The sequence below is a fragment of the Engystomops pustulosus genome, chromosome 4, assembly GCF_040894005.1.
Source record: "Engystomops pustulosus chromosome 4, aEngPut4.maternal, whole genome shotgun sequence".
Taxonomy (NCBI): Eukaryota; Metazoa; Chordata; class Amphibia; order Anura; family Leptodactylidae; genus Engystomops; species Engystomops pustulosus.
In genome coordinates, this window is record NC_092414.1 from 193,279,129 (window position 1) to 193,300,070 (window position 20,942).

The 20,942-nt window shown below is 45.1% G+C and overlaps 2 protein-coding genes across 3 annotated transcripts; both read right to left on the reverse strand.

Annotated features, from left to right (window-relative positions):
* Positions 1 to 194: 194 nt before the first annotated feature.
* On the reverse strand, positions 195 to 9,794 carry GIPC1 (GIPC PDZ domain containing family member 1). Of its 2 annotated transcripts, none has more exons than XM_072149147.1 (7): positions 9,638 to 9,794; positions 7,459 to 7,783; positions 5,901 to 6,086; positions 5,632 to 5,812; positions 4,312 to 4,418; positions 4,053 to 4,134; positions 195 to 1,088 (listed from the first exon to the last, which is right to left on the reverse strand). In XM_072149147.1, the coding sequence occupies exons 2-7, from the start codon at positions 7,741 to 7,743 to the stop codon at positions 937 to 939; spliced, it is 993 nt and encodes a 330-aa protein (XP_072005248.1). In that variant the 5' UTR covers positions 7,744 to 7,783; positions 9,638 to 9,794; the 3' UTR covers positions 195 to 936. The 2 variants fall into 2 exon arrangements, with proteins under 2 accessions (XP_072005248.1, XP_072005247.1); XM_072149146.1 differs by having other exon boundaries at positions 4,303 to 4,418.
* A 5,257-nt stretch (positions 9,795 to 15,051) lies between these two features.
* Positions 15,052 to 20,725, reverse strand: DNAJB1 (DnaJ heat shock protein family (Hsp40) member B1). The gene is made up of 4 exons (XM_072149148.1): positions 20,601 to 20,725; positions 19,521 to 19,772; positions 16,829 to 17,400; positions 15,052 to 16,284 (listed from the first exon to the last, which is right to left on the reverse strand). The coding sequence occupies exons 2-4, from the start codon at positions 19,729 to 19,731 to the stop codon at positions 16,054 to 16,056; spliced, it is 1,014 nt and encodes a 337-aa protein (XP_072005249.1). The 5' UTR covers positions 19,732 to 19,772; positions 20,601 to 20,725; the 3' UTR covers positions 15,052 to 16,053.
* Between the last annotated feature and the right edge of the window lie 217 nt (positions 20,726 to 20,942).

Sequence of the window (20,942 nt, forward strand, 5' to 3'; positions counted from 1 at the left end):
TGTCACCATATCATACCGGAAAAAGATAAATACGTACGCCCCGGCTACACAGCTTCCTATGGAGAGGGGAGGAGCGCTCACCCCTCCCCCAGCAGTCTGTATGCTATGCCTAGGTTACGTTTGTTCGTGTGTAAAGGGCCTTAGTAAGATCATACACTAATCCTAATAACCCCACAGAAGAAACTGGAATCTCCTTTGTATAAAATCTTTTAATAAATTCTGTTTTTCCTTTTTCTTACAGTCATAACAGGGAACACAGAAAATAAACTTGTGAGTGGACAACATAAATATTCTAGGTCAGTGATCCCTCCGATCCAACAAGATGCTCTGTAATCATTATTGCAATTCTGCCGCCCGGACACCGGGTGGCGCTAGTAACTGGCATCTTGAGGATACGGAGGGTCCGTAACAAACTCTTTTAGCAGTTATCGACTTTTACATTAGAAAAAAAGTGTCATGTACAATGGGAAATGTCGCCTTGTGCATTTCCAGTGTGAGATGTCCTCTGTTTTGGGGTGTAAGGGGCGATTCCGACTAATCCATTAGCTTAGTTAAATCTCATTTCACTAGATATTCGCAGAATCCATCCGAGGAATGTATTGGAGCGTTACTGTAGAGGTTGTAGTGTGCAGTATTGTCCTCGCCATCTCCGATCTACCTCCATATGTCCTGCAATGGGTTTGAATGAACAGTCTCCCAGGGAATTATTCAGTGCCAGGCTCCTCCCCACTGACTCTGCAGAAGACAAGTGGGAGGAGCACTTCCACAAGGTAATGTAACAGCAGGAATGAGTGTCGTATTATGACCAGCAGTGGTTTAGCCCTTAGAAGATCCCCCTCACCAGTGTCCCGATCCTGAATGATACACATATAGGACAGGGAGCAGCAGATACTTCCCCTTTAAGAGGGAAGCGAATGGTGCAGGGGCTAGGGTCATTTAATAGCGTCCAGCCTTGGCATCGCCTATCGCTCCCCAGACGTCGAAGACAAATTCATCTGGGAAAGCGAAGTCCCCGAGCGTGCGGTCCAAGGCCTGGGAGAAGTCGTCCGGGTTCTGTTTATCCATGCCCAGCTCTACCATGGTGCCAGCTGCAAGGAAAAGGGGCAGGAAGAGGTCAGATAGCTGCAGAATATCTGGCACGGATCTCACATTCACTCATTCAATTACATACAATTAAATAAATGACAGATCAGGGAGGAAAAAGAAAGATGAAGCAATAATAACGCAGAGTGGATCTGGGCAGATGCCCTGCGGAGCTGACAGTTCAGCCATCGGGGACCGTTTACTAGTATCGTATGATGGAGCTACATCTGCTCTTACCCCACCAGATATCTGCTCCAACATACATACCACAGGCAGCAGCATAACACAAGACAGTGGCTAGAGTTGTGTGGACGCCTGTTATCTCTGCTTCATCTTATGATCAGCGACTCCACCTGAGCTACATGGTCTAATGGTAACCTAAGGGTGCGGTCACGCGGTGCGTTCTTGGTCCGTTTTTAAATGCACTGAAAACGTTAATACAGCACCATACACTTTCAGCAATGAAGAAAAACAGATTCAAACACTTGAGTTTTCAGTGCTTTAACCCCTTAAGGACGCAGCCATTTTGTAGCTTAAGGCTCAGTCCCATTTTTTGGATTCTGACTTGCGTCGCTTTATATGGTTATAACTTTTGAACACTGTTACTTATCAAAGCGATTCTGAGATTGTTTTTTCCCCACATGTTGTACTTCATTTTAGTGGTAAATTTTGGCTGATAAGTTTTGCGTTTATTTACAAAAAAAAAAAAAAAAATGCAGAATTTTTAGAAAAATTTGCCATTTTCGTAATTCGAAATCACCGCGTTTTCAGGCAGATAGATTTACCACCTAAATATTTTGCCGAATAACATTCCCCATGTGTCTACTTTAATTTTTTATAATTTTTGAATTGTCTGGATAATTTATTTTGACGTTACGCGGCTTACAAATCGAATAGCGATTTTCCGTATTTTCAGAATTGACTATTTTGGGGATAAATACAGTTTGAAATAAAATTTTACATATTTAGCATTAACCTCCCCCCCCCCCCCTACATAACCAACCCATTTTCAAATCTGCACCCCTCAAACTATCAGAAGCAGCATTTACAAAGATTGTTAACCCCTTGAGATCTTCATAGTAATTGAATCAAAATGGAGGTGACATTTAGAATGGTCAAATTTTGTCGGTTATACGTTCATTTAGCCCTAAAATTTACACATTTCCAAAAGATAAAAAGAGAAAACCCACCATAAAATGTGTTCTACAATTTCTCCTGAGTGCAGCGACCTCCCACATGTGGACATTACTTGTGTTATGGGGGCACAGCGAGGCGCAGGAGGGAAGGAGCCCTGCAGCTGCCAGGATTTTAGTTTTCTCGTTGCCTCCTTTTGAAGGCTATAAAATTTTCGCTTTTTCGTTATTTGGGCCATGTGATGCCATTTTTTTTGCGCGATGAGATGCTTTTTCCAGTGCTACTATTTTGGGGTTGGTATCACCTATTGTTGAAAATTTAGGAACTTTTTTTGAGGTCATGAGTAGAAAAGCATCAATTCTGTACTGGATTTTTTACTTTTTTTTTTTCGTGTTCACCGTATAGACTAATAATCCTGTTATCTTTATTCTATGGGTCGATACGATTACGGGGATACCAGACATGAATATATTTTCTTATGTTGTACAAAATTTGCCAAATAAAACTCTAATGTGGGGAAAAATCTATCATTTTTGCATCGCCGTCTTCCAAGTGGCATAACATTGTTACGTTTTTGGCTACAGAGCTGGTTGATGGCTTGTTTTTTGCGGGACATGTTGTACTTTGCAACAGTATCATTCTGGAGTACATATGTTTGGTTTATCACTTTTTATTGCATTTTTAGTGGGATATAATAGGTAAAAATCATAATTTTTAGATGGTTTTTAAAGTTTTTTTTTTACGGCGTTAATCATATGGGTTCAATAGTTATTTACTTTTATTCTATGGATTGTTACGGACGCGGTGATACTATATATGTGGGGTTTGTGTTATGATTTAGACTTTTTTGAGCGTTATATGTCTCTTTATATGTTTTGGGGCTTATGGGCATTTTTAGCGATTTTTTTTTTAACATTTTTTACTTGATGCACCATGGGATATGAACAAGCAATCATCTGATTGCTTGTTTATGATAATACTCTGCAATACTCATGCATAGGCTGACACTTTGCCTTTAAGATGACGTCACAGACACCATCTTAAAGGCACTGCCTTCAGGCTTCTCTGGGGTCAAGATCGGACCCCAGAGGTGCCATAGCAGCGATCGGCGCATCCGAAAACGGCGCGGGGGCGCCGATCGTGGGGTAAAGACCCCAGGAAGGCATGTTAAATGCCGCGGTCGCGTAGCCGCTGAAATCCCGCGACCCCCGATGCCGGTTCGGCTGCTGTGCAGAGCTGAACAGGCATTGTATCTGCGCAGTAGCTGTACTGCGCTGAGCGCTATTAGCAGGACTCAGTGCAGTACAGCTACGGCGCAGAGGGGTTAAAAACATAACAAAAAGGCAACGCATAACCGCAACCTCAGGTTGTCACAAATCCACCTCCGGTCTCACCAAAGACATCTCTTCCATCAAAGTTCAGATGTCTCTAAGGGTGCGGTCATACATACCGGTAGCACTATGTTTACTAAGCCAGTGCTAGTGTATGGGGATGGGGATGGGTCTCTGGCCCGATCACATATGTGTGATTGGTAACCAGAACCCGGTGACTTGAGTTAAAACAATACAAGACACCAGGTTCTGGTTACTGATCGCATGCATTTCCATAGCACATATGGGATCGGGCCAGTGCCGCCCCTTTATGCTAGTGTTCCATGTATAAACGCAGCACTAGCGGTACTTATGACCGCACCCTAAAGCAATAGGCTGACCCACGTTCCCTTCCCCACAGCTCTGCCCCCAAGAGGAGTAATGGAAGGAGTTGGAACATGCAGGGATTCAGCAGCGATATCATCAGACTTCTGAACCAAGGACATATGCACGTCATACACTCACCGAGGTCACTGTCCCTGATCCCCATATAACTCTCCAGAAGATCGTCTACTTTCTGTATCGCTTTCTCCTCGATGACAGAGACCTGGATGGATGGAAAGTAATAAAACAGAGATATCAGCCGGCCTCAAGAACCCTCTCCTGTCACAAGGGAAGGGGGGGGGATCTAGAACTAAAAGCTTCCATGGTGAGGTATACACCGCATGCTCCCCGCCACCAACCCCCACTGGACATTACAGTACACAAAGCACACCTCTCTCACCAGCTCCTCTACGGTCGGGGCCCCCTTGGCTCGGAGACGTAGTGTTCCTCTCCCTGAGGATATCCCAGCACTGTTGGCGGATGAGCTGGAGCGCTGACCAATCATATCTAAGAAGGAATAAAACAATTGTTAATTTTTAGCTTATCTAATTACAAGGACTACTGCTCCCCACAGCCTTGCACTAGGGGAACATGCTATAGCGTTCACTAAGCTCAGGTGCCCCAAGTAGACTGTGACCCTAGCCGAAACCGCTGAATTTTAAGGTGTTCACCCTCACTATTCAATAAAATGTAGTATTTTTATTATCAAAAAGCCAGACCTTCCAGTTACCCAACTCCATTTTCATTATATGTCACAGTTACATTCCAGTAATAGCCTGTGCCATGTACAATAGTGTGACTGAGCAAATAGACACACCCGGCTTCACCGAGCTCCTAGCAGACAAGTGCACCCTGCGGGATAAGTACAGCACGCAGCCACACATCAACCAGAAATCATCAAAACCGGGCAAAAATAGCGCAGAGCCTCAATCAGCAGATGAGGGAATAGAAAACGTGCACAATACAGCTTTGTGTGTGAGTGGAGTACAGGACAGGGTCTCACAGTACCACAACATAACGTAAGGATGGAGAGTATAAAAAGATCGGTCAGTATATTATTCCCCATAATCAGAGGCCGTCGCTATTACCATCACAATATTATACATAGATATAGGGACATATACTGATATAGAACCCATGTAGGAGGGGAGATCACTTTTACATGTAGGAAATAAATGGGACCCTTTTGATTTGTGTATTGTACGGAGCAGCAGCCTACAGGGTGAGTTTTACCCGACAAACTCGCCATGTGCACTTGTGCGATTTACCAAACTGGACCTAGAGTCCCTGAACTGAACTCAGCATGTCCATTCAGTGATCCTAGGTTCAGTCCGGTAAAATCTGCAGTCACAAGGAGCAAATTTTGTTGGACCAAACTCATTTATGAGGTTTTAGGCCTCGAGCACACTACCATATGCTCCGCCCAGGGAGGCATACAACCGGGTGCAGGAGGGAGGAGGGCGAGTGCTCCTCACCCCTCCTCTCTTCATTAAAAATCGTGTGGCTAGTGCCTTATAGGACACTGGCCACACGGTGAGACACCGGGTGCCCACTGCACCGCGGCCGAGTGCCACAGATGTCTATAGGGGCCGCATGTGGCCGTAAAATGCACGGCCAGATTACATTCCCCCATACGGTAGTATGCGTGCGGCCTTAGAGAATTACTAGCCCTGGTGAACGCCCTGTAAATGTAAGACGTCAAAACCTATATTCAGTTTACCGAAGGCCTTTCTGGGTTCACACAGCTTCATCGTGAAGGATCTTCCTCTTGGTAGCTCTTTCAAGGCTCGGGCCACCTCAAAGTGACGGCTGCCCACTAGATTCTTCCCGTTGATGGCTTCAATCATGTCCCCAACGTTGATGAGTTGCATCCGGTGTATAGTGCTTCCTTCTTTAATACGCTGGAGGTACAGAAGAAGTTACCAGGGTTATACAGCAGAAGTCAAGGGTTATTTTGACAACGGAACCACTTGGATCTTGTAATACTACCTTAATGAAGGCGTAACCGGCGCCATTATCGGTGATTGTAAGGCCGAGAGACTCCTCAGACTTGTACACCTCAAGCTCCTTCTTTTGGCCACGTATGTGAGCGAAGATGAAGTCCTCCAGACCGATCTGACCCCCCAGCAGCTTGTCCATGTCCAGGCGGTGAGTGTTCAGAGTGCAGAACATTACCTGGAAGTCCCAGAGCAGGATAAATGGTGAGTATCAGATGATGGGGCAGACTGTGCCTCCCCTGTATCAACATCAACATGGAGAAGCCATTATAATATAATACACTAATGGGATGATGCCGGAGGAGAGCGCAGCCACTGCTTACACCATAAACATGTCATTTATTGCACCAACAGCGGCAGTAATCATAAAGATGACACCTCTTGTTGTAGGAAATAAAACCTATCTGACATCCGCCTTCCTGTAATATCCATTAGCATCAGATTCTCTTGTATGATGAGGCAGATAGAGCATATCTATATATAGTGTACGGGCATCTAGACCCTTCTTGAAGCTCTCTGCTGACCCTGCTGTGACCAGCGCCTGAGCTCAGCTATTCCACACATTAATTCTCGCAGTGAAGAAGTAAAGGGCAGCACGGTGGCTCATTGGTTAGCATTACTGCGCTGGGGACTTGGGTTCAAGTCCCATCCAGGTCAACATCTGCAAAGAGTTTGCGTGGGTATCTTCCGGGTCCTCCGGTTTCCTCCCACACTCCAAAACATACTGGTAAGTTGATTAGATTGTGAGCCCCATTGGGGAGAGGGAACGATTTGGCAAACTGTGCAGCGCTGCGTAATCTGTGTGCGCTATATAAATAACAAATAATTATTATTAGCCCTGTCACCTCTTTGATGTAATTTAATCAGGAAAAACTTTCCACCATATATTGGTGGACCATTCATATCTTTCTTTCAATTAATCATGTAATTTCTTCAGGCGTCTTCTCAAGACTAAATCTAATTAATTTAACCTTTTCTCATAAATGAGACCCTCCATACCCCTTATCATTTTTGTGGCTCTTCGTTGAACCCTCTCCAGCTCCAGGGCATCCTTTTTATGGACCGGTGCCCAGAACTGGACAGCATATTCCAGGTGAGGCCGAACCAGTGCCTTGTATAGTGGTAATATTACATCCCTATCACGAGTCCATACCACTGCCGATGACAAGATCCTACTGGCTTTAGAGGCAGCTGATTGACATTGCATGCTGTTACTCAATTTATGATCTACTAGAACCCCCAGGTCCTTCTCAACAAGAGACTCTCCCAGATTTACTCCCCCAAGGACATATGTTGCCATTGGATTATTAGCCCCCAGGTGCATAACTTTACATTTATCACTAATATTTGCATTAATCTTTTATGCAAAGATTAAAGAGAACCTGTCATGCAAATTAACCCATCCAGGGAGCTAATAGGGCTCTAAAACAATTTGTAAAAATGTTGGTTCCCTTCAAAAGTTGCAAGGGGTATCAGAGAAAACTGCAGGTACACCACCGCAAAAACACAAATTGTCCTTCTGTAGGATTTCCCGCAGAGTATCCACTCACCTCACTTATAGGTATATTGAAAGCCTCTGCTATCTTTGCATACAACTCCTTCACGTTACTAAATCCTTCAATCCTTCCTGTAGGACTCCCGTGAGCGAGCTGGGCATGAAAAACTAGGCGAGGTCTCAGGGCAGGGGCAGGGGGTGGTAGTCCTGGTATCTGTGGCGAGATAGAGCTGCCGGAGACACTACCAGCGTGGGATACCCCCAGAGCAGTGCGCTCCCCCATATCGTCTTCTTCCATCAGCGGAGAAGCCTTCTTTCGTCGACCAAGGCCCAGCGGCATGGGGGCGCCTTTATGGTGGACAATTTGGAATAATAATAAACTGTGGAGAGAAAAATCGAAGACAAAGTCAACCCATGTCTGCCTGACGCAGAGCATTTCTCACTCCATGATTAGAGACAGAACTAAACCCTAAACTTTTCATACATAGTTATAATTTATTATAAGCTATGGGGATTCCTTAAATGCCTCATACACATGACCGTCGGAGAGACGAATATGGCGCCCAGGCTCAGCACGTTGTGTTCATCGTTCCACCCCCGGAAAAAGCAAAGAACATGCTCTATCTTTGGTCGTAATAACGGGTCTGGGGCTCTATTTCCTATGGAGAGGGGAGGGGTGAGCAGTGCTCATTCCCCCTTCTTCAGAACACCACCCCTAGCCGGGCAGCATACGTCAGTGTGCATGGAGCCTTACAACTAATTATGAGAAAGCGAGCGGTTAATGGAAAGATCTGGAATCCACTTCATATAAAGGACAAGTATATAAAACAGGGGGATATAAAACCCCTAGCATGCAATCTTATTCTGCCGCAAGGACGAACTGAATGCTGGGAGTTGTAGTTTCACAACAGCTGGAGAAGTGAGAGCTGAAGACCCCTGATTAGAGATGAGTGGACTTCATGCCCGGCTGCCCAACCCGGACGTATTGCTGTATTAGGGGCCAAGCGGACAATCTGGCAAATGAACACCTGTAGAAACTAACCAGGAGAACTACAGAACTAGTCTCTATTATACGCCGAGCAATGGAAAAATACTGAACTTTACTAAAAATTCCTGACGGCGAACAATTCAGAGACAGGATCATTCACTACACACACATTTATTACAGGTGGAAAGAAACACCCAAGATGTGTCAGCAAAAAGGAAACACTAAATGGAATACAGGCAGTCCCCGGGTTACATACAAGATAGGGTCCGGAGGTTTGTTCTTAGGTTAAATTTGGATGCAAGTCAGAACTGTATATTTTATAATTGTAGATCCAGATAAAAAATTTTTTTTTTTTGCCCTAGTGACTATTGGAGTTTCTAAATGTTTTGCTGTAATGGGACCAAGGATTATCAATAAAGCTTCATTACAGACACCTTACAGCTGATTATTGCAGTCTGGGACTATAGTAACATCCAGAGAGGTCACCAGAGGTCACAGTGGGCAGAGGGGTCCTTCTTTAACTAGGGGTCGTCTGTAAGTCGGGTGTCCTTAAGTAGGGGACTGCCTGTATATACAATGTACAAGGCAAATACTATAGATTATATACAAGACTGAGCTGAGCTGTGGGGGCAAATAATATATATATATATATATATATATACATAAATAATATGCAAGGTGTAAGACAAAGTGTATGTAGAGATGACTGGTACTGTGTAATGTAATATTATATTTGTATATGACGCTTACAGAATATGATGGAGATATATAAAGATTATTATTATGAGTTATATACCAGACTGAACGGAAATGGAGCGATATATATATATATATTTGATGGATAGATATGAGATAGATACACGAGACATTGTATACAGTAAATCATGTACAGTATATACATACAACACACTAATACATCCTTTGATACAAAATAACTCTAAACAACGCACCCCTGTAGTGCAGGACTATAGAAAGCTGGGTGTCACTCTACTCTCCCACCGTTACCTTATTTACAGGCAGTAGATTAGTGTCACCCAGCTTTCCCAGGGCCGGAATGCTTAGTGTTGCAGGTGTAAGGGGCACTGTATAACAAGGCGGATACTATATGCACATATACGCTGTATTACTGGAGAAGAAGACTAATTATACCAGTGCACAATCACTGAGGTTACGACAATTCGCCATATAAGTCTATAAGAAAGTGCGTGCATAGACCTCCCGCTGCCTACATCATCCCCCCATGTACCTTCTTCCTGCCCCGATCTCCTGTCACCGGTGAGATCCCGGCGCTTCCGCCTGTGCCTGTCGTTTCCCGGTACCGCTTCCGGTTTCGGTGACTCTCCCCACATTAGTCAGAGTGGGCGTGACGGCAGGGTGGAACCTGTTCTCAGCGCGGACCAATCATAGAAGCTGGCTAGAATATAGTGGGCGTGGCTACTGCAACTGTATTGTATTAGTGCAAGTCAATAAAGCTTGTTTGGGAGACAGTGAGGAGACTGTGGTAGTTTAGCTTGTTACCATAGTGATTATGAAATAGATAAAGAGAGAGTGCTGCTGCCGCCATTTTAATGTTTGGATAATGGAGTGTATACAGTAGAAATGGCAGCACTAGTCACCACACGTCATTACAGTACCAATTAAAGGGATAAAGAAAAACATGGTTGTTTTCTTCAACAAATAATGCCACATCTCTCCACAGTCTGGGTGCGGTATTGCAGCTTTGTACTTTTTACTTCCATGGAGCTGAACAGCAATACTAAACCCAACCTATGGGCAGGAATGGCGCTGTTACTGAAATAAAGTGGCTAGATTTTATTTTTAACACTGATCAAATCCTTTAAAGGGAACCTGTCATCAGAAATTGACCTAATATACTATCACCACTATTTAGTTCGGTTTAGGGTGATGACACACGTGGCGTTTTGAACCCGTTTTTGGTCCGTTTTTAAGCAGTCCGTCCAAAAACGCATGCGTTAAAAAATGCATTCGTTTTTGACCAGTTTTAATTAAGATAATTGGTAAAGCCAAAGTCAAAATCGGATGCGTTTTCCAAAAACGTGTTCAAAACGCCTCGTGTGGCATCACCCTAAGGCTACATTCACACTACAGTATGGGGGACGTATATACGGCCGACGTATATGCGGCCGATATACGTCCCCCATACACTTCTATGGGCTCACGGCCCTGTACGGGAGCGGTACGGTGCAGCACACATGCGGCACCATACCGCTCCGTAGCCCGGGGAAAGATAGGACATGTCCTAACTTTCCCCGTATTACGGCGCCGTGCGCCATTACTTTCTATTGCGCTCACCTCCTCCTCCTCTCCCCGCGCTGCCGTGTGCCCGCCGTGCTACGGTGCGGCGGGCTCACGGCAGTGTGAATTTAGCCTAAGTCAGTGATGGCAAACCTTTTAGAGGCCGAGTGCCCAAACTACAACAAAGACCCGCTTATTTATCGCAAAGTGCCAATACAGAAATGTAATTTGTGATTTATACTTCCTTCTCTGTCACAGTTTTCATTGATACCAGCCCCTGAGGACACCAATAAAGCAGAAAATAGTCCCAGGTACAGCTGTCACTTTAAAATAACTCTGTGCACAGCAAGTTACTGGGCTGTCTGGGACTTCAGGAAGATGCCTGGAGTCATCTCTGGTGAAGGCCTGGGTGCCCACGGAAAGGGCTCTGAGTGCCACCTCTGATACCCGTGCCATAGGTTAGCCATAACTGCCCTAAGTCATGCTTTTTCAGTCTTTTTTCAGTTTGTTTTTTTAAAAAAAGGATCAGTTTTTGTCTGTTTTTAATTAAGATACAGGGCGGTGGCTGAGTGGGTAGCACTTCTGCCCTGCAGCGCTGGGGTCCTGGGTTCTAATCCCACCCAGGGTCAACATCTGCAAAGAATTTGTATGTTCTCTCCGTGTTCGCGTGGGTTTCCTCCAGGAACTCCGGTTTCCTCCCGCATACTGGTAAGTTGTTAGATTGTGTGCCCCATGGGGATAGGGACCAATTTGTCATGCTTTGTGCAGGGCTGCGTAATCTGTGTGCACTATGTAAATAAATAATAATAATCATTATTAAGATAATTGGGAAACCCCCACAGAAACGCATGCGCTTTTTAACAATCTGAAAACGCACGACTAAAAATGGCGTAAAAATGGGTTCAAATCGCCACATGTACCACCACTCTTAGGGCGCGTTCACACCATGCTAAGGTTACATTGCGTTTTAACAGATGCAGTGGAAACGCAAGGTAACCTCAGCATGTGATTAAGGCTGAAGCCAGTGGAATGCGTCAAAAACGCATCAAAAAACATGACGCAACGCATTGTGTGAACACGCCACACAGTGCTTTCTTGGTCCGTTCTTGATGCATTTTAAAACCGACTGAAAAAGTGCGCATATGCGTTTTTGCATGTTTACTATGTGTTTGGCTGGTTTGAATCTGTTTTTCTACATTTCTGGAAGTGTGAACAGCTGTGAAAATGTTAATACAGGATTTAGGGTGAAGACACACGTGGCATTTTTAGGCCGTTTTTAGTTAGTGCGGTTTTTCGAATTTGCGCAATTAAACCGCATGTGTTTTAACGATCTGAAAACGCACTAACTAAAAAACGGCCTAAAAACACCACGCGTGCCACCACCGTTAGGCTATATTCACACTGCTGTATGGGAGACGTATATATGGCCGACGTATATACGGCCGATATATGTCTCCCATAGACGGCAATGGGCGTACGGCACCCTACCGCTCCGTACCCCGTGAACATGTCCTATCTTTTCTCGCCATACGGCGCCGTGCGCCATATTACTCTATGGAGAGGGGCAGGGGTGAGCAGCTCTAACCTCCTTCTCCTCTCCCCGGTGCCGCCATGTGCCCACCGTGCTATGGTACTGTCGGCAACGGCAGTGTGAATGCGCCGTTAGGCAGCATCCACATTAACATATACTAGCCGGGTGAGCATACGTTCACCGTGATGGAGAAGAAAAAGGGTGACTCCTCCCCTTTCCATAGCAATGCATGGGGCACGGCGCCGTAACACGGGGAAAGATCGGACATGTCCTATATTTTTCCCACGTACGGAGCGGTACAGTGCCAGACGTGTGTCTTAGACTCCAAAGATGACAGAACTATTATTTTGCTGCCTGAATTCATGTAGTTTCTGGTGGTTCGTGTAGATGGAAGGAAATGCAGAAGTCCAGCGCACATCATCCGCTTCATCCATTCAGGTTTGTGTGGGAGGGTGGAATGGGATGTGGTCTGATATAGAGACTCATGGGACAGGATACATGGACGTTACATCTGCCGCACACCTCCATGGGGTGCACATCTGTGTTAGCTTTATCAGCAAAAATATGTTTCCTGCCCCAGAGAGGAACGTCCTGGAAGGGCTCCAAGAGCACCACGGGAGACGTGGCTTCATAAGGACTAAATCTTCTTTACAATAGAGAACAAACCGTGCAGGGGAACATCACACATTACTAGCATCCTCTAAAAGACTACACAGCCAACCGGCCATTAAGGGGGCCGTGATCTGGTCACATACTTTGCGAGCATATCAGGCCCAGTAGACTGACATGGCTCTGCATGAAGAGGGCTCAACCTGTGAGCCCTCTACATACACCATTAATAGCTCGCTAACTGGTATATCCATCACTGAGTGTGAAGGGGTTAAAAAGGAAATCTACCATCAAAACCAAGCATGATAAACTTACTCATAGATCCAGGCACTGTGACTGTGGTATCTTCTTATATGTGTTATCCATGGCCTCCTTCCTTCTAAAATCAACATTTAAAAAAAAATACTAACGAGCCTGGAGGGCTCCGGGGGGTCAGGGGTGTAACTAGGAGAGGCTGGACCTCATAGCAGGCTTCTGAATGGGAGCCCCACTTCGTAAATAAACATAATTGATACTCACACACATTGATGTACTCATATACTGTATTTACACACTTTTATACACTTTTGCATACATATAGAGCATATACACATCACACATACAGCCATATACAATCATACAGCATATACACAGAAAATCAGGCGCACACACACAACATATATACATCAAATACATATATACATACCGTATATTCCGGCGTATAAGACGACTTTTGAAGACAGAAAAATCTTCTGTCTTCTTTGGGGTCGTCTTATACGCCGGTAATCCCGCCCGCCGTGTATTCACGGCGGCGGTCGGGTCCCAGTGCATGGAGAGGGCTCACGGGCTGAGCCCTCTCCATAGCCGGTAAGTCTTTGCTGCATATTGCAGCATAGGCTTACCGGTAACACCCGCGATCGGTGCTAGCGCATGGGCACCGCCATCTTACCTGGGATCGCCGCTCCCCGTGACGTCATTGGGGGCGGCGATCCGTCTCCATGGTAGCCTCGGGTCTTCCGAAGACCCGAGGCTATTTCGTTTTAACCCCTTCATTACAATGTGCTGATGTGCTGATCATAAACACATCAGGTATCGACGCGTCCGAAAATGCCCGATCTATCAAAATATGATAACGGTTTTTCAATGCTTTTAAACCCGTAACAGAAAATAGCGCCCAAAGTCAAAAATGGCACTTTTTTGCCATTTTGAAAAAATATAAAAAAAAAAAAAAATCTATAAAAAGTGATCAAAAGGCCGTACAGTGCTAAAAATGACATCATTGAAAATATTATCAAATTTCGCAAAAAACGACACCACCCACAGCTCCGTACACCAAAGTATAAAAAAGTTATTAGCGCCAGAAGTTGGCAAAATCAAAAAAATAATTTTTGTACAGGAGGTTTTCATTTTTGTAAATGTATGAAAACATTATAAAACCTATACAAATTTGGGATCCCCTTAATCGTACCGACCCAAAGAATAAAGTAGACATGTAATTTGGGGCGCTCAGTGAAAGACGTAATATCCAAACCCACAAGAAAATGGCGCAAATGCATTTTTTCACCATTTTCATTGCATTTGGAATTTTTTCCCGCTTCTGAGTACATGGCATGGAATATTTAATAAAATACAAATTTAAGGTACAGTATGGTAACATTTACAGTAAAATGGACGATGGTAATGTTGTTGTTGTATGCCTTATGTTTATGAGCGACAGTTTTCCTGCTGTATACCTGCATGTCAGAAGAATTGAAATTAAAAAAAGGACCATGTTAAATTCAAATCTGTTTTTTTTTTTTAATTTTTACCGGTGTTTTGTATGCGTTGGAAAAGGGGTAGTCTTATACAGCGAATATATCTTAAAAACTCTATATTTTAAACAGGAAAGTAGGGAGGTCGTCTTATACGCCGGAATATACGGTATGCCCACTTTTTACTGTGTCAGCTCAGATGACAGGGCCCCCTGATACTGCGGGCCCCATGGCGGCTGCTACCACTGTAGAGCCATGGAAAACAAACAAGAAGATTACCAAAGTCACCGTGCCTGGATTTATGAGGAAGTGCCCCTGGTTTCTCATGCCTGATTTCAATGGTAGATTTCCTTTAAGCCCATTACTCACAAGCAAGAATCAGTTCAATGATTCTAGGTGCGGTCCAGTATATCTTGTACGCGCTGCAATCCCACATGTAATATGCAGGGATCCTAAAGGAGACAATTACCTTGGGATCATCCCATGATTATATTTCAGGTCATTGATCAAGATTAAGAACGAAGACTCCACAGATAACATTTATAGAAAATACTTTTATTTTAGTGTTGGAGATGTTTCTATGTGGTCCAGAGACTCTGTGCCACTCACTCAGTGCATGGCGTGGCCAATCCGTGGACATACAGGCAGTACTAGGAAATGTCATCATCTTATACAAACACAACAAAATAATTCTCTGTGTCCAAACACCATCCGTCAGGGATCATTCAGCTTCCCACCCTCACCTGCAGCATCATGTACGGTATATACACAGTACAATCCCATAAAATAAAAAAAATGATATAATATTTACAACACAAATACAAATCCATTTATAGAGGGGGCACTGGAGGGAGCAAGGAGCGGTCCACCCTCGTTCTAGATACATAGAAGTTACAAAGCGTTCGTAATAGCGCCCAATAGTGGCTGTGCAGAAAAAGAATAAAAACAAACAAAAAAAAAAATTTAAAAAACACTTGATCTTCCTTCCACTGAGAACAACCATAAGGGAACAGTTTGAAATTTTAATGAAATGAGATGAATTTTTTTTTTCCCCTCAAACTTTTAACTACTTCCAGGAAAGTTGGAAACTGCCGACTAGGTCGACCTCCGTCCTTAATAGCTGCCACAATGTGGCACGTGCAGTAAAGTGATGCTGTGCTGGTCAGCAAAGATGGAGATGTATTAGATTAGAAGGAATGAGATGACAGGATAGCAGTGGGATTTGCAGCTTACTCTCTGTGCTAGCAAATGCCAATAGGAGATCAATTTCCGAACACATGTGCACATACAACCGCCACGTTATGGGAGGCTCGTCCCCCTTTAAGACGTTCAGTGGTGACCGGTTCAGGACTGGTTTTATGCGAGATAAGAAAACAGAAAAATACATGTATGTATATCTCAGCTCATACGCGCTTTACGTACAAGCTTAGTGTCCCCTTCGCGGTCTCTCCAGCTTCTCAGGCACTGCAGGCGTGTGGGGCTGGTCTGTCAGTACCGCTTTGGTCTGCAACATGTTATGTGCGGTTAGTGGGATCATTATGCAGGCAAGATCCGTTCTAATGTTTCCCGTGAGGATACGGGGAGACGTTCAGGGAAACGAATATCAAACTCCACTATGAGATCCCCCCGCTGTTCGGGGGCTTTGGGAAGTGGAAGTCCTTCGCCGTGAATCCTGCGCTTGGTTCCTGGATTGATGATGTCTTTACAGACTACTGGAATGGTGCGACCGTCCAGGGTGGGGATGTTCACAGAGCAGCCGCAGAGAGCCTAAGGGCAGAGAATCAAGAGCGGGTATGAAACAATACTGAAAAACTCAATCCAAGGTGAACAAAGCCAAACCAATTCTGAAGTCAAGCACATATTTATGTGCAGTCCATTATCCCTGCTATCACGCACTGGGCCAGCAGTAGGGTACAATAATCCTCTAGGTGTCTTCTGACCCCTTTCCCAAGGCAGTTTTCATACTCATGACCTGCCCTCAGGAGACCCAAACCACATACAGAACTGTTCTAAACCTCCCACTCAAGTACAGTATTTTGTGAACTATAAGCAACTTCCTATTCACTCACATGCACGGCTCTGCTACATAGCCCAGCAGCAGTATGAAGTAAACTTATTCTCCCATCCCCTGAATATGTTCCGATAGGACTATTAGTGACTGTATCAAAGGGCTTTAAGCACCTTATGCAAGAAGCATGTGATCATTCATTTTGACTCAGTCCACTGTACAAGTTCTAAGAACCAAAGGTTAACCAGGTTGCAGGCCCAAACCAGATCACATACTAGTGAGCTATCCTGACATGGCACTCACCTCTCGCAGGCTGATCTTTGCTGTGTAGATGACATTTGATGAATCCCTCTTGAACATGGAATGAGGTTTGTCTTTCAGCACAAACACGATATCAGCTGGGATGTTGCTTGGCGTCTCATCACCCTCTTTGGGGAAGGTGATCTTGGTGCCCTCCTTCCAGCCCTTCTTCACCTGGATGGTGAGGATCTTGTCCTCTGTGTGGACGCTCCTCCCATCAGGGCCCAGACGTTTGTGAGAGATCTTCATCTTCTTGGTGCAGCCACTAAAGATTTCCTCGAGAGCAACTGGCAATTCCCTGATAACTGGAGGGTCTTGCTTCTTGGTTATTGCCTCACGTCGTCCAGGGGCAGCCCTGGGAAAGCCACCTAAATGGCCAAAACCCCCCATGCCGAATCCTGAGAAAGGGTCGTCTGTGTCCATTTCCTCATCTCCTCTTCCAAAGAATGAATCAAACGGGTTACGACCTCCAAAAAACTCTGCAAACATGGCGTGGGGGTCTCCATGGAAGCTGTAGCTGAAGGAAGGACCGTTGGGACCACCGCATCCACCTCCACCTGGGGTTCCTTTAAGCCCTGTTTAAAAGAGAAGAAAGGAAGATCAGCTCCATGAAATAAGCTTAATACAGGACCCACAGAATTCACAACAAGATCTGGTTGAGGTGCATCACAACACCTTACTTAAAGGGGTTGACCACTTATACCAAACTTCACCAAGGCAAGCCTCCAATAAGGTCACCCATATTATATTTACCAGTATAAAGTTTAACATTTCTGCCAGGAGCTGCGTCATGTGACCCACGGGCAGCAGGACTACAGTAATGACTGCACAACCACCTCCATCCGGCAGAAGTACGCAGGACCTGAGAGGTCACAGGAGGTCCCGAGTCCTGCTGCCAGGGGTAACTTTAACAAGATAGGTATATGAGCGACCCTATTAGGTTCTTAAACCCACCCTGGTAGAGGTAGGTATAGGAGACAAACATTCCAAGCTTTACTATGGATGCCCTGATGGCAAGAGAACCTAGGGTCAGATTTATACACTGAACAGGGGAATCTGAGGGTACAGCTACAAGAACCCTAATGTTGGGGATGTGAATAGTAGACCAAAATCCCCCCACACACACACACAACCCTTCTGAACAGAGTACAGAATTCATGATCATTTTAGGACTTCTAGGCCAGATTATGGGATGGCTGTGTTGGAAGAGGGCAGGTCCAGTATGTGTGCCTGTACCCAATACTCAAAAGGACTTTTGGTCCTCCATTCAGTCCAAGCAGTCAGAACCCTAGTAATCTGACCCCTATACAGTGAATAGTGTATCATTGACGTATACGAAAGCCCCTTTACTGCAGAGCCAACTCTTTTCCATTAACCATTTGATGCATTAAGCAGGTGAAATTGTAGGGAAACTACAGCTGCAAAGGAGAAATGTAGTAATGTTATTCTCATATACTGTATATAGATCAGCGAGAGATTGCAGTCAGAAGACTTTACAAGTCATTGCCAGGTATTACACACCGGTAAAAAAGACAAGTCCCGAGCTGCAGGTAAAGGAGAGACTCCTGCAGGACTGGACACGCTCAGTGCACACGACTACTGATAGTCAAAGTGATGAGGGGTAGACGTAGCAGAGGCGGTCAGTGGAAGGGAGGGGGTCATCTGCTTTATAAAATTCAGAGATTATTATAAAGTGCTTATTAACTTTCATGGAGACTGGAAAAGACCCCAAGCAGCAGATAAGTGACCCAAATACTGGACAGGATGGGTCAGGTTCAATAAGGAAGTACAGTGCCCTCAATGAGCCAAAGGAGAGGGGCACTGTACACCATGAGGTACAATCATACACTACTAGACTCCATGTGCTATAAAACATGCCCGCACAGGTCTACCAGGGCGTTTGAGGTGGAAATGGATTAGGGTTGCCAGGTGATGTCCTTACACCACACCTGCAGCCGTGACTGGAGGAATGCCGAGTCGTGGCCACCACCTAGTGTATGAACAACTAGAGAGAACCAGAAACGTGATTACATCTCTATGTGGACTAGGACGTGGTCTGTGCCACTTTCATATTAAATTGGGTTATGTGGGTATAGGCTGCGTTGACTAAAGGAAATCTACCATTAAAACCAATCATGATAAACCAGGGACATTACTCCTAGATCCAGGCACCGTGACTGTGGTAATCTTCCTAAATTTGTTATCCATGGCCTCCTCCCTTCTAAAATCAACTTTAAAATAATGCTTATGAGCCTAAAGGGCTCTGCAGGTCTTGCCAGAGCCCCTTTGTGCTGTAGCTTTACAGACTGTTACACTGTGCAGCAGCACTCCAAAACTCCTCCGTTGCAGTGAGATTAAATAAGGCAGAATGGGGGATATGGATCTGAGGGAGCAGAGGAGTGTGGGTGGAGACCGTGTAACAGCCTGCGAATCTGCAGCACTTTGGGGCTTTGGTAATCCACCCATTGCTCATTAGCACAATTGTAAAAGTTGATTTTAGAAGGAAGGAGGCCAAGGATAATAAATATAAGAAGATACCACTGTCACAGTGCCTGGATCTATGAGTAAGTGTCCCTACTCCATGCTTGATTTCCTTTAAACGCAATGTGTGAACCAAGCTAGGTACACCTAAAATCTCTCTCCTGCCCCCCTCAGTACTCTATTGCACACACACACACAAAATATAGGTCCATACCCTCTTCTCCAAACTTGTCGAATATCTCCCTCTTCTTGGGGTCGCTCAGGACATCGTAGGCCTCGGCGATCTCTTTGAATCGCTCCTCAGCCCCGGGGTCCTTGTTCTTATCGGGGTGGTACTTCAGTGCTTGCTTCCTGTACGCCTTCTTGATGTCCTCCTCGGACGCCCCCTTGGTCAATCCAAGGGTTTTGTAATAATCTTTTCCCATGGTTCAGGATGATTTTTCCAGTTAGTGGTGTGAGCAGACACCTGTGGAGGAGCGGGGTAAAATATTAGTGCGGATAATGGGGGGCACATGTCATAGGGGGAAGGGACTTGTGCTAAGGACCCCCGCTCTATAGGAAGCACTGCTTCTACCTGGCCGCCCACATGTTACACAAATCCTCATTCATGTAAATTGCATCTGGAGATGTTCAGAAAAGTTTCAGGAGCTGGGAAAGCTGTGTGATTCTCATTACTCGGCTTTCCCAGACTCAGAATATGCAGGGCACAAACAAGCCGCCACATCAGCTCACATGCAAATGAGGCTTCTCTGTACACAAGGATTATACACATGACACACGCTTTGCTTCCAGCCTCCACTTGTTACAAGATCTCTGCCTTCTGACAGTGAATAGTAACTTTAGGAGCCTCCCTCTGATAGGGGTGAGGGTCTGATAGCAGACTGTGTGAATTCACATCGATGAGACATTCATTTACACTTGCACCCTTCATCTTATGATTAGAAGTGATGCGACACCGAATATTAGTAGGAAACCCCTGTGTCTGTTACAGACCCATTACTTCTCACAGCAGAGGGTCTGTTACTATGTACAAGTTCTAACCACTGATCTCTCTCCCGCAAAGAATTGGTTACAATGTATCAGTGACCGAACATATAGATCTAACTGTACAGCTTACATAGGACATTGTAACGAAACCTCAGCTGTGAGAAGTATTTAGTCACTGAGTGTTGGTCCAAATCGGTGATACTACCCTGTGTGCTCACGACCCCCATATATAGTAACATATAAGCAAGCCTCCCCCCATGTGTATACAACAACCGCCCGCCCCACCATAGCAGGTAAGTGCACGTACCAGTATCCAGCGCTCGTAGTGACTCCTCTACTCAATCTCGGTGACAGCCAGTCTCTTGTATAGACGCAGCTCCACCTCCAGAACCTTCCAGATCTTTCTTCCGCACTCCAGAAACTTCACGAGCTATAGACCAATCACGACTCTTAGTTTCAGGCGTTAGACCAATCACTAGCAAGCGTCAGCCCGCAGCCAATCAGTAGACCGTAGGCCGTGGCCTATGAGCGTAAAGTGTTCTGTAGTGACACGCCTCTCATTGATGATTGGTTCACGGTCGTGAAACCGTCGTCGCCATTTTAAAGTTGGGCTGTGTGGGCACGCTAATGGCGCGCATGTAGAGGGGGG

Coding starts and splice junctions, on each gene's coding strand:
- GIPC1 (XM_072149146.1), bottom strand. CDS start 7,743: ATGCCGCTGGGCCTTGGTCGACGAAAGAAGGCTTCTCCGCTGATGGAA. Junction 6,087..7,458: donor TCAATATACCTATAAGTGAG/GTGAGTGGATAC, acceptor TGGGACTTCCAG/GTAATGTTCTGCACTCTGAA. Junction 1,089..4,052: donor GATCAGGGACAGTGACCTCG/GTGAGTGTATGA, acceptor TTTTCCTTGCAG/CTGGCACCATGGTAGAGCTG.
- DNAJB1 (XM_072149148.1), bottom strand. CDS start 19,731: ATGGGAAAAGATTATTACAAAACCCTTGGATTGACCAAGGGGGCGTCC. Junction 17,401..19,520: donor CGACAAGTTTGGAGAAGAGG/GTATGGACCTAT, acceptor TCTTTTAAACAG/GGCTTAAAGGAACCCCAGGT. Junction 16,285..16,828: donor CAAAGATCAGCCTGCGAGAG/GTGAGTGCCATG, acceptor CTCTGCCCTTAG/GCTCTCTGCGGCTGCTCTGT.